This window comes from Canis lupus, chromosome 35, assembly GCF_003254725.2.
Source record: "Canis lupus dingo isolate Sandy chromosome 35, ASM325472v2, whole genome shotgun sequence".
Classification (NCBI taxonomy): domain Eukaryota; kingdom Metazoa; phylum Chordata; class Mammalia; order Carnivora; family Canidae; genus Canis; species Canis lupus.
Window position 1 is genome coordinate 13,020,900 of NC_064277.1, and position 13,623 is coordinate 13,034,522.

The window sequence follows — 13,623 nt, forward strand, 5'->3', positions numbered from 1 at the left end:
CAAAATTTGCAGGGCAGCAGGCTGGAGACCTAGGGAAGGGTTGATGTTGCAGTTTCCAGTGTGAAGGCCATCTGAAGGTGGAAATTCCTCTTCCCCAGGGACCTCAATCTTTTTTCCTGACTCCTGACTCCTTGGAGGCCCTACCCTAATACTTGTGCACAAAGGGTCTCTCCCCGCAGTTCTCTGCTGCCACATCCAAGCAGGAGGTGCTGGACCATAAAACTCCATGGAGCCAGCTATGTTTATCTACTTTCCCATCACATACTTTACAAACATTTACATTCTAAATTTAATAATAAGGTTGGCATCATTGGATCATGACACACATTTTTTCTTTCCTGTTTTACTGTGGTCCTTATAAAAGCGATGAAATGTCAAATGTGTGTTTGAGGACAGTATATAAAGATGTGAAAGCAAGAAATGTCTACATTTGTAAAATCTTCAACAAAGTCTGTGTTTTTGTCATTAGCACCTTCTGGGAGTGTGGCACAGCTTGGGATGCCCACTCTTAACCCCTCCAGCCCCACTTCCTGCAGTAGAGGGTCCCCATGGCATTTTGTGATGAGTCCCCCACATTACCAGATAACCTCCAAAGACTGGGCCAGGAGAGAGCATCAGACACAAGCAGAGACAACTAGGAGTGGGGGCTGGAGTGGGGGAGGCTAAACCGGTAATATTCCTATTGGGGAGCTCTGTCTACCACCACATGGGCCCCCGAAGCAGAGAAGACCAAAGAGCGATGGATGATGAGGTCACCACACGAACAGAAGCACAGCACAGAATGATAAAATTCCAGGAGTTCAGAGTTCCCAGGTACCCACTGGGGCCTGAGCTACGTCCCCACCCCTGAATTCCACAAAGGGCCCTGCATCCTTCTCACAGGCGATGATAAAACCTCACAGGAGCATGGTGAGTTCCTGGGAACACCATCAGCACCTTCTAGATCGTGTCTCTGTAAAGCAAGTATTGGATTCTCAGCATATCCCACATCTGAAGCTTGGCTTATGCACATTCCCCTTAAAAAAATAAAAATAAAAAGGTGGGGGTGGCACCTGGGTGGCTCAATCAGGTAAGCCTCAGACTCGTGATTTTGGCTCAGGTCAGGATCTCAGGGTCATGAGATCAAGCCCCGTGCTCAGCAGTGAGTCTGCTTGAGACTCTCCCTCTGCTTCTCCTCCTCTCCCGGCTCATACTCTCTTTCTCTCCCTCTCTCGCTAAATAATTTTTTTTAGTGTAAAAAATAAATTTAAATGAATTAAAATTTTTTAAACTATTTTCTGAATCTAGGTAGATGGAATCATCTCTTTATAAAATATGAAAAGCAATCCTCAAAAGTATCATTTGGAATAGGCTGAAGAACTGATCACCTCAATGAGACGTAGAATAATCTTTATTAGGTTTATGCAGATAGCTATGGGCAGAGGTGGGGTGGCTAAGCCTGTCCACATCCCCTCTCATTTTAATTGTCACATCAATTATATACACTTAGTTTTTTTTTTTAAGATTTTATTTATTTATTCATGAGAGAGGCAGAAACATAGGCAGAGGGAGAAGCAGGCTCCCTGCAGGGAGCCCGATGTGGGACTCAATCCCAGGACCCCGAAATCATGACCTGAGCCAAAGGCAGATGCTCAACCACTGAGTCACCCAGGTGTACCAGTTATATATACTTATATCATAGTATCCTAACATGGTATCTTAACATACTATGTCATAGTATCTTAACCCATCTTTTTGATCAGAAGCCTGAAGTTCAGCAGGGATGGTTACACAGTCCTGACCCACCAACCTTTTGCATCATCCATGCTTCTGTGACTCACAAGGCCATCTACAGTGACAAGCCATAACTGCCCTGAATCAAAATATGTAACTAATTGCCCCTATATTTCTTTCTTGGTAAAACCCTTAAAACATGCTATTTACTTCCACCACTTTTTTTTTTTCTTTTGGTTCTTCCCCCATTTCGGGATCAAAATGTCCAATTTCTTCATCTGGCTTCTCCTCACTCCGATTTGCACTTCTGCAGAATCGAACATTTTCGAAGCCAGATATCATCAACAGAACAATCACTCAACTGCACCTAATTTCAGTTAGATGAAATGAGACTGGCGAGGCTTGACTTTTCCTCACCCAACGCCGTCATTTCTTCCATCTACATCATGCCCCAGGGCTTCCTCAGCCCTACACCAAGCTGATAGACCAAAACCACTGCACTTGGGGCTCAGCGGTGGAGAATACCCAGAGAGAGAAAAAAAAAATGCAATTGCCTCTTCTGCACGGTCTTCGTAGAAAAAATGCATCCAGAATAGGCTTCAAGGGGGAGCTGGAAATGTGGGGTTTGCTGGGATTCCAGAATGGTTATTACTGAGTCCAAAAGGGACATCTGATCAGCAGCGGCCGTCTGTCAGCCTGTGTGGCAACCACGCCCAGCACCCCTGCACCTGGGTCTCACCCCTGTTCCTGCAGCCCTTCTCTGGGTACACCTGCTGCTACTCCGCAGTAGGGCATTAAAGTGCGGGGTGCTCCAGGTCCTCAGCTGAGGATGCCAAACAAGTCAGGGCAAGGTTACTGTGCACACAGTCAAGGCTCCACGGAACTCTACAGTCTTCTTCGCAGTCCCAGAGGAGCCTCCCGTCCCCCAGAGAGGCTTTCCCCAGAGAGTCTGCACTACTGTCTCCAAAAACTGGGGCAGGGAACGTGAAAACAGATGCCATCACATTACACACAAAGGCGGCAGGTATTTTAACACAGCTCCCCCGCCAGGTTAATTATTCACAGTAGGGTTGGTCTTGTTTTCCCCAAAGGCAGAGAGCCATCCCAGCTCTGTGTCCAGCAGCCACCACAGGCACATCACCCGGGAGCTGGAGAGACATTCTGAATCTTGGGCCCCACCTGGGAATCTGCATTTTGACAAGAATTTTTTTCCCCCTCGGGTGGCTGTCTGGGAGGCACTGTGCTTCCGCAGGCAGGACAAAATGTTACTGACTGATTGACCCATCCTGTTTATGACCTTTTGTCTTCTTCCCCCAAGTATTCATTCATTCACTGGAAAGGCATTCATTCGTCCTTTGGCAAATATTTATAGTGTGCCTACTAGGTGACTCAGAGCCTGGTACTGTCTAGGGGAGATAAGGCCACCCCGGTGAGCAAAGCAGGCACGGGCCAACCTCAAAGAGCTTTCGTTCCAGCTGGGGAGACAAACAGCAAATGAGAGCACAAGCAAACAAATGAGAGAGGTCATCACAAACAGCGATAATGCTATCAAGAACACAGAGAGGCTGCAGAGGTTTAAGTGAGAAGTGGGAAGACTCAACTTCTGGTTGGGAGGGAAAGACCAGAACGGTTTCTCTGTCTCTGTCTCTGTCTGTCTCTCTCTCTCCTGATAGAACATTTGAGCTGGAACATCAGAATGAGCTAGCCATCCAGAGGAATGAGGGAGAACCCTCTGGGCAGAGGGAGGAAAAGCCAGTTTGCAAAGGCCCAGAGTCAGGAAGGAGCTGGTGAGTTTGAGTTAGAAGGCCCAAGTAGGGGTTCCTGGGTGGCTCAGCGGTTTAGCACCACCTTCAGCCCAGGGTGTGATCCTGGAGACCCGAGATCGAGTCCCACATCAGGCTCCCTGCTTCTCCCTCTGCCTCTGTCTCTGCCTCTCTCTCTCTGTGTGTGTGTCTCTCATGAATAAATAAATAAAATTAAATTTAAAAAGAAGGCACAAGTAGCTGGAAGGCAGTGAGCCGGGTGATGGGGATTACTAGGCAGGGTTTGTCCAGGCCAAGAAAACTGAATGTTGCTCCAGGTGCCATGGCAGCCACTGAGAGATTCTGAGCAGGGAATGAATGACATAGCACCATACATATGCATACACGCCACTCACCTGTTATACAGAGGCTAGCCTGGATAAGGAACAAGAGTGGACCTAGGGCGGCAGTGGGTGGCTCGCTGCACAGCCTAAGTGCAGGAGGACAAACCGGACATAGGTTTTGACAGACTCCCCAAAGGCCAGCTGGGAGCTGTGCTGCTCTGGATACAAAGGTGAGGGAGACCATCCTGGCTGCCTTCAGGCACCTGGCAGTCAGGGGGCTCCTGGAAGTGAGGCCTGCGAGCAGCTCAGCAAAAAAAGCAGTGTCATCTCGGGGGCCGGTAAATTTGGCAACATCTATCTACATTAAAGGAAATGAACACATACTTTTTGACCAGCAGCTCACATATTTACCCTACAAGCACAGTGGTGAGTGTGCAAACCGACATAGGTTCTAGGTTATTCACCACAGGTTCGTATAGGCAAAAGATTGGGAACAACCAAAATGTGGGTAGTAGAGAACTGGTTAATGAATTTTGCTTTAACCATACAATGAAATACTATATTAGCAAAAAATAGAAACACGGAGGCATGCCTGGGTGGCTCAGTCAGTTAAGCCTCTGCCTTCAGTTCAGGTCATGATCCCTGAGAGTACCTCCCAGTTGAAGAACAGAGACTTGGGGGAGGGGAGGGGGAAGGGGGGGAGACACTCGCTCTTCCCTGTAAAATTTTATGGTATTTTCAATTTATACCACGTAATACATAACTTATTCAAAAATAAATGAAATTTAAATTGTACACTAAAATAGGTTTGAGAGGGGGCACCTGGGTGACTCAGTGCATCTGCCTTTGGCTCAAAGGGTGATCCCGGGGTCCTGGGATCAAGTTCAGCATGGGGTTCCCCAATAAGTTTTTACTTAAATAAATACATAAAATGGGTTCGAGAAAAGATGAAGACAGCCTTTGGCACTAGACCACAGCAGGGTATGGGAAGGGCGAGACTCTGGAGAGGAGGGAATCCTGGGGCCAAGTCCTGCAGGATGAACAGGCATCCATCACAAACATGAGCCAAAAGGTGTTCCAGACAGAGGCATGGACCTATAAGCAAACAGGGACCGTTCCAGGACACCTCAGTCGTTCTGGGTTTCACTAAAGTGCACAGGGTTCCAGAAGAGCCAGCAGGACATAGCCTGGGCAGGCTCGTCATGAGGCCAGCTCCTGCCCGTCAAGCCAAGAAGCTGGGACTCTTCTAGAAGTGACAGCAAGGGGCACGGTGACATGATCAAGTCTGCAGCTCTTCAAGGAAAGGCTGGCAGTGGTGTGGAAGCTGGAGAGAGGCAGTGGTGAGGAGGGGCGGACTGGAAACTCACCCAGAGACCTAGAGAGGGGCCCCTGTTCCTTCTGTGGAGGAAGCAATGATGGAGAAAAAGGAACTGAGCCCACGCATGGGGCAAACAGGAATAAAAGATAACACCAAGAACCTCACCCGAGCTACTATGATCTAAGAGAAGGAATTGAAGCCAAGAAGCAAGTTTAGGGGGTGAGAGAGGAAGAAAGGACTCTCAGAAGGTAGAAGCGTGGGTTCAAATCCCAAGCTATCCATCCCTGAGCAATTCTGCTCAGCTCTCCGAATTTTAGTTTGCCTTATTTATAAACTGGGGCTAACATCTATGTTTGAGGGCTATTCTCATCATGAAATGAAGTGTTTTATTTTTTTTTAAGATTTTATTTATTTATTCACGAGAGATACAGAGACAGAGGCAGAGACATAGGCAGAGGGAGAAGCAGGCTCCCTGCAAGAAGCCCGATGCGGGACTCAATCCCAGGACCCAGGATCACGCCCTGAGCTGAAGGCAAGATGCTCAACCACTGAGCCACCAAGGCGTCCCAAATAAAGTGTTTTATATGCAGCACCTACCACATCGCCTGGCACACATGAGGTACTTAGTAAAAGACAGTCCTAGGCACTGTCGAAATTGTACAAAAGAAATGCAGGAAGTCTCTACAACAGAGAAATATGTCTAGTTCACCAAAGTAGGGATTTCAAGGGAAGTTTTAGAAATTAAAGGAGGATGTATATGATCCTATTGATTCCAAGTGTCATTCCCTGATGGTCCCCAGGCCAGCCCCTCACCTTGACAGACATGAAACCAGTCACGAGTATGGACAGAGGGACCACTCGCCATTGCTGGGCAAGCAACTCAAAAGCCCAGGCCTTTGCCAAAAGAAGGACAATTCACCAGGATCAGTCAAGACTGGCTTGTTCCAATTTCAGGCAAACACCAGCATCTATAAACCCCCCAACGGCCAAACCAACTCTGCAACTGTCCGGGGTGTTTCACTTCCTGTGTTAGGGGTGTTGAACCTCACCATGACAGCAAACACACCAAGACAACCACCCAGCTGCACACTCGCAGGTACAACGTGGAAGAAAGTGACCTCTCGGGATTTTCCAGTGAAGATGAACTGGGGAAAGAGATGAAAGTCCAGCCCCATCTAAATTCAATACCCCCACGTTTTCTATAATCACAAACTATCTGAAATGACCTGCCAAAACAGAAGTGGGGGGGGAAAAAAGTCCCAAGACTTACTACAAAAATATAAACAAAACCCTATTCCTTAGTCATGGGAATATTCCTTATTCCGGGGTCTATTTTTGAAGACTCCTGCTTGGGTTTGAAGAGATTAACTCTTGTTAATCTTGTCAAGAAAAAAAAATCTTAAGGATTTTTGAAAATAAAGACAGAAGTATCCAGAAAGGTATAATTTATGCCACCTCTCTCCAACCCAGAGCAGCCCAAATGCTTTCTTGGTTAAGGTACAAGAGACTGTCAGAAAATAGGAACATTCTTGTTCCCCGAATGGCCGCTCATCTGGAGATACAGCCTGAGGGGTGCTGACCTGCAAGACTGTTGTCATAGTGGGGGAAAAGCAACGTTACAAGGTCTTTCTGATATGACCAGTCCTGGGCTTTCTACAGACACGGAGCTCAGGACAGACCTGTTGGATACAAATTGTCCTTACAGGGCAGCCCGGGTGGCTCAGTGGTTTAGTGTCTGCCTTTGGCCCAGGGCATGATCCTGGAGTCCCAGAATTGAGTCCCACATCAGGCTCCCTGCATGGAGCCTGCTTCTCCCTCTGCCTGTGTCTCTGCCTCTCTCTCTCTCCTCTCTGTGAATTCTCATAATAAATAAATAAAACCTTTTTTAAAAATTGTCCTTACAGATTTATGCCATCCGATGGTTATGACCCATCTGGTATGCACAGATCCACCATAAAGACTAAGGTTAGCAACCCGATTACTATATTACATCAAACAGAAAAGTCAGAACCCAATAACATTCAATCCAAGGCTCAAGAAAATAAGCAACAAAGGTCAGAAACTTAGTAAAATACAATAAAAATGGTTTTCTAGGAAGAAAGAGTTCTAACATTCTGGTCATTCAGATCTCTGAAGACAGAATTACACACACACACACACACACACCACACATATATGTATACATTTCACCTGCCCTAGATCCATCCCTGTTTTAAAAGATAAAACTCGCCTTTACATAAATTACCACTGGCTTCCAAGTACTGTCCCTGCTCTTTGCCTTGTAACTTCAACGTCCTGTCCTGTGCCATAAGCTTTGTCTCTTTTCCTCGCCAATAAAAATTCCAGCTCTCAAGGGTGCGTGTTACATTTCCTGGGAGGGTAAGGAGTGAGCCCCAGTCCTGGGATTGTCTCAGGTAGGTGTGAGAACTGCTGGTGGACAAAACAGGCGCTGCTTTTTCCTCTGGGCAGGGCAGGGCGCGGATGCTCTGTGCTCTGAGATGGTTCGGGGGCTGCCTGGGTGGGGGTGGGGGTGGGGGGAACCGCAGGGTGAGGGGCAGGGAGTTCCCTCCCAACCTGCTCCTCCACGTCAGGCCTGGGAACTTTCCCGGGTTATTAAGGAGGGACTCCTCGCATGCTCCCGCGTGCAACTGACAGCCTTGGGCTCCTTCCAACTCAAAGCAGCCATCTCTTGGAAACTACTGCGCCCATGCCCGCAAAATTTCAGATCTCTTATTCCAAGCCCACGCAGAAGACAATTCCTGAGCTGCCACCAGAGTTCAGTTCCCCTGGTTTTGTCGAACCGGTGGCTACGGACCCAGGACGCGCCCCCCCCCCCACCTGGAAGACGTCCCAACGGATCCCCTGACCCCCGTCCGACCGCTCCCGCCATCCTTGCTCCGGGCTAACGCGGAGTAATCCCAGGTGAACGTCACATTCTGATCTCACAGCCAAGCCACGGCAGGAAGAAGCGAAGCGGCCTAGCGGGGCGCCCCCGCCGCCCCCGCCAGGTGGCCCCCGCCGCCGCGCGCACGTGTGCGGCCCCGCATTCGCGGTCCCGGGCGCGCACTCGCAGGCGCGCACGCAGCGGGCGGCCCCGGGCACCGCCGGGCGCTTAGTTCCCGCGCCCCGCGCCCCGCGCCCCGCGCCCCGCGCCCGCGCCCGCATCCGATCCGCCTCCTCGGCCCCCGCGCCACGCACGTGGGAAGGCGCGTCCAGGTGGCGCCGGCGGAGAGCGGCGAGCCCGGCGGCGGGGGTGGGGGGGGCGGCGCGGAGGCCCCGCGAGCCTCGGGGGTGAAGAGGGGGCGAGAGCAGAAGAGCAGCAGGCGAGGGGAGAAGCCGGGGGGCGGAGGGGAGGGGGGGTCGCTCACCCAGGGTTTTGACCGCGATCTGCCTGGTGAGGGGCGGCGGCAGGTTGATGCACACCAGGTCCACGTCCTGGTGCAGCAGCACCTCGTCAATGCGGCTGGTGTAGAAGGGGACGCTCATCTCCTTGGCCAGCTCCTCCGCTTCCTCCTGCGTGCGGCCCCACAGCGCCTTCACCGCGAAGCCCTCGTCTTTGAGCAGCGGGATGATGACACGGGCCGTGAGGCTGGTGCCGAACACGCCCACCCCGGGAAGCATGGCTGCTCCGGCCACGGGTCCTGCTCGGGCTCAGCTCCCCGGTCGCACACGCTCGCGCGCGCGCACACACTCACACTCACACACACACACACACACGCCCCTCGGGCCGCTCCTGCACCCGGCGCTCGCCGCGGGGCGCCCGCCACCCAGGGCCCGGCCAAGGCGCCCGGCTGCCGAGCGCGCCCCAGCCGCAGGCGGAGCAGCTCGGGCAGCCTCAGCGCGGCGTCTGCTGCAGTGTCCGCCACGCGGGGCCCTCGTCCCTCCCGGGGGCGGCGGCAGGGACCCCCCCGGGGCCCCGGCTCAGGCAGCGGCCCCGCCGCAGCGCCGGCCGGCTCCGCGAGCCCCGCCGAGGCCGCCCCATGGCCGGCTCATGCCCGCGCCCGCGCCCGCGCCCGCGCCCGCGCCGCCGCAGCCCGGGGCCCGCCGCCTCCCGCGGCTTCCCGCAGCCGGACACTCGCACGCCCGAGTGGTCCGCCCCGCCGGGTCCCCCGACTGCCGCGCGCGCGCCCGGGGCTCGGAGCGCAAGAAGCGGGCGGCCAGCGGGAGGCCGGCTACGCGCGCGGTCCGCGGGGCGCCGGGCGCGGGTCTCGAGCTGCAGCGCGGCGCCGGCGGCCACGACCCGGCGCCGGCCTCATTCTGCTGCCATGTCCGCTCGCGGCGCGGCGCGGCGCGGCTCGGGCGGCCTCGGCCCCAGGCCGGCTCGGGCTCGGGCTCGGGCTCGGGCTCGGGCTCGGGCTCCGGCGGGGACGAGGGCGGAGTTGGGGACTTGGGCTGTCAGCAGCCGGGTGTCGCCGCCCCGCCCCCGCCCCGCCCCCGCCGCAGCGCCGCGCGCCATTGGCCGCCGCGCGCCGCCCCCGCGCCCCGCCCCGCCGCCGGGGCTCCGGGTGCGCGCAGCGCGGGCGCAGGAACCCGCCCGCCCCCGGCCCCCGGCCCCCCCCGCCCCCCGGCCCCGCCCCGCGCGCCGGCCGCCCCTCGGCGCCTTCCCTTTCTTCGCCCTCGCCTCCTCCTCCGCTCGCCGCCGCTTCCCACGCCGCGCCCCACGCGGCCCGGGCCAGTCGTCAGTCCCCGGGAAAGGGGCGGGCGGGCGACCCGGCCGGGAGGACCCGGGGGTGGGGGTGGGGGGGTCCCAGCGAGGTGTGCGCCCCCGAGCGGGAGCCTTTCCTGCGCGCCTAGAACCACCCCAAGGAAGCTTTCCGGGCATCCCCTCTCAATCCTTGCACCAACCTTAAGGTGATCGGAAACCCATTTAACTGACAATGTCATCGAGCCCAGGGGAGGGTAAGTGGCTCGCACAAGGTCACGCAGGAGGTGAGCCGCGCACCGACGCCGCCATCCAGGCTACGACGCGGAGTCCGGGCGCTGGGCTGGGGAGGCCCCCCTCCGAGAGAGCTCGCTCCAGGCCCGCGCCACCCCTCCCGCCCTGCGCCCAGCCTTGCTACCGAGCTCTGCCCTCCCCGTGAGGCCAGCGGCCCAGTGGACGCTACGGGAGGGGTCCCGGGGGGCTGCGGCACCCTGTCCACGCCTGGGTTTCGAGATGGAGAGGACGCCCCGGCCAGAAGCTCCGCCAGTCCCTTGACCTCTGGCTTCGGCTTCTTTCGCCGCTTCCTCCCCCCCCCACCCCCCCCCCGCACCCTCTGCTCCTTTGGAGGGAGCACCCCCCCCCCCCCCCCCCGCTGAAGCTTGCCGGGCACCCGCCTGCGCGCATTTCCTGGGCACCGATCGCACTGACATGTAAGTAGTAAGCACTCAATAAACATTTGCTAAGTAAATAAATATTCACTGAATGTCCACTTTGTGCGCACTTGGTGCTGGGATCCGGGACCCAAAGCTGAATCGTACGGGCCCGGCTTCCAGCTCCGAGTCTCTTGAGAGGTCAGGGGTCCTGGCATGTCCCTCTCCTGCCTTCGGCTCTCAGCTCCATGTGGCACAGGGTCGGCTTCGACACCGGAATGGAAAACGTGATACTTGCAAGCTTTTGAAACGACTTGTAACAACCGGCAATGAGGCCGGCGCCTCGTGTGTTGCAATGGGGGGAGGTGGCTGACCTCAGGGCGTTAGAAGAAAGGGACAGAGGACACTGAGTGCTCTGAGTGGCTGCCAGCGGCCTGGGAAGGTCTGAGACAAAAGGAGTATTGCCATCAGTACTGACAGGCTTCTTTTGAGCAGAGGTCTTGTAAGAAGCAAGGCAGGACCGCCTACGAGGGCAGAGGGTGCAGGCAATGGTGTCAGACACCAGGCACCCTCTAGGCGCAAGAGGCCAGGCCATGTGTCAGCGATGGCAGCGGTTCATCTGGAGCAGGAGATGTGGAGCTGGGCACCGGCTTGGAAGCAGAGCCAGAGCACCTGGGGTTGACTCTTGGCTCTGCCGTTATTAGCCATGGGACCTTAAGCAAAATACTTCCCCTTTTTGGTGCCACAGCTATATCTGTTAAGTCAGGGTAATAATGGCATAAACAAAGGATTTTCAAGGACTAGATGAGTTATTTTTATAAAGGCCTTAGAATAGTGTCTGGCACATAGTAAGCTCTAGATAAACGTTAAATAAATATGGAGAAGGGTCTGTTACCAACATCATTGCTCCATGTGAGAGCCAATTACATTGGCCAGGGCAGCAATATCTAGCCAGCAAGAGGTAGTTTGTGTTCCTTTAAAGGGAACTGTACCCTTAGCTTCCGTGTGAATAAAAATAGACCTTACATCTGTGTAATATCAAAAGAAAACTATCACATTTGAGTCTCATCAAATGTATAAAGCAAACATCATCCCCATTTCATAGAAGACAAAACTGAGTCCCGGCAGCAACTCAAACTTACAAGTCTAAAACAATGCTTCATTTCCAACCTTCCCCCCAAAACTGTTGCTCCCCCAGGCACTCCCATCTCAGCAAATGGCACTGCCAGCCCACCGTTTGGCTAAAAACTTTAGAGGCATCCAGGCTCCTCACTAGCATACACTTCTATAGTCCAGCTTTAGCAGATCCTCTCTGCTCAGCTTTCAAAATCATCCAGAGTCTGAGAGCTCCCCTGCATGGTGGTCTCCAGGTCACCATCATCACTGCCTGGACCAGAACATTCACCTCCTCACTGGTCTCCCTCTTTGTATTCTCAGTGCTTCCCCCAGAGTTCACATTCTCCACCCAGTAGCCAGAGTGAGCCTTGCACGAGCAGAAGAGGGAGAGAGAATCTCAAGCAGACGCGCTACACTGAGTACGGGGCTCCGTGTCACAACCAGGAGATCACGACCTAAGCCAAAACCAAGAGTCAAATGCTCAACGGAGTGCGCCACCTAGGTGCTCCAGCCAGAGTAAACCTTTAAAAGAGAAGTCTGATCATGTCCCACGAGGCTTGACACCTACCAGTCAATAAATCCCAAAGGCCTCAGGATGGCCTGAAGAGCATTGCCTGAACTAACCTACCCCGCCTTGCACGTCTCTTCACCTACGGCTCTCCACCCTACAGCCTGCATTCCAGAATACTGCCCTCCCCACTGCCCTGTATAGACCGAGCCTGTTCCTGTCTCATGGCCTTTGCACTTGCTGTTTCCTCTGCATGCCCCGCTTCCACGCACACCCTCCTTCCACCCCCACATATCGGTGTGGCTCACCCTCTCGCTTTACTCAGGTCTCTGCTCAGATCTCCCCTCCTCAGATTGCTTTGCCCAACCATCCTGGCTAAAATGACATCTTTGTCACGTTTCATCTTTTTATCTGGCTTTATTTTTCTTTCTACCTCCTCTCACTGCCTCACAACATATTATACACCTGTTTATCTGTTTATCATCTGTTTTCCTGAAGCAGATTAGAAAATCACAGAGATCAGAAGTTTGTGTGTCTTATTCACTTCTGAACCTCCAGTGCCTAAAATTGTATCTGGCACCTGTAAGACACTCAGTACGCATTTGTTGAACGAATGCTTATAGGTTCTCCCAATAACCATGTGATATTATGAAGAGTGTATGAGTTAATATTTATAACCTGCTTAGAGCTGTTAATATTTATAAACTGCTTAGAACATGCCAAATGCCATGGTCTAGGTCCCGGAGAAGAAAGGCAGAGTATGGCAGGGTGCCTGCCTTCAGGTTGCTTATGCCTGGTGGCCTGTTAATTGGAGACATGAATGGACAATGGCAACACAGTATGGCTCATGCCACAGTAGGAACCTGCAGGGGGTGATTTGAAGCAGAGGAAGGCTTTGAAATCAGAATGGGAAGCCTTTGAAGACCTTCAGAGAGAGGAGAGGACTAGACCCAGATTTTGAAAGACTTGCTAGAGTTAGCTAGAATAAAGAGGAGAGAATATTCTAGACTGGGAGAGGCTAAAAAGAGGCTAACTCAAGGTGGAAGGGTTTGTGTGAAAGAGTCCAGGACATGATGGACAATCACAAAAGACTTAAAGCAGACAGTGAACAATTTTAAAGATGTAAAAAAAATTTTTTTAAGTAATCTCTACACCCAAGGTGGGGCTCAAACTCACAACCCTGAGATCAAGAGTTGCGTGCTCTACTGCTGAGCCAACCAGACACCCAGACTGACATTTTAGAACCATCACTCAGGCTCTGATACGGAGAGGAATTACGAGGGGGTGCACCCTACACAGCCCTGCAAGGTCACCATGCAATACCCAGAGAGTGACGGAAGGCACCGGCAAGGGAATGAAGATGCAGGCACGAGTACGTGAGAAAAAACAGGGCACTCTGCTGTAATGAGATGGAGTCTCCCTGGCCTTGTAGCTAATCAGATGTGGGAATTGAGTGAGAAACACTTGGGGCGACTTACCAGGTTGTAGTTGGCAGAGAAGCTGGCTGTCCGTCTGTGTCATACTGGTTGACAGTACTGGACAGGGGAGGATTGCTCTTAGCATGCATCGGTCCCGAGCTTCTGATAACAT

General features: G+C 53.4%; 1 protein-coding gene across 2 annotated transcripts in view; it reads right to left on the bottom strand.

The window, feature by feature from the left end:
* The window catches only part of GFOD1 (glucose-fructose oxidoreductase domain containing 1), a 113,326-nt gene extending 103,225 nt beyond the window's left edge, over positions 1 to 10,101 (bottom strand). Inside the window, exon 1 of one of the 2 annotated variants that reach the window (XM_035710436.2) lies at positions 9,963 to 10,101. Coding sequence is in view for 1 of the 2 variants with exons in the window: in XM_025444281.3 (XP_025300066.1) it covers positions 8,486 to 8,738 (253 nt within the window). In the remaining variant the exon portion in view is untranslated. Of the gene's footprint in view, positions 1 to 8,485; positions 8,891 to 9,962 lie in introns of those variants that run through there. The other variant, XM_025444281.3, reaches the window with a different exon arrangement.
* Between the last annotated feature and the right edge of the window lie 3,522 nt (positions 10,102 to 13,623).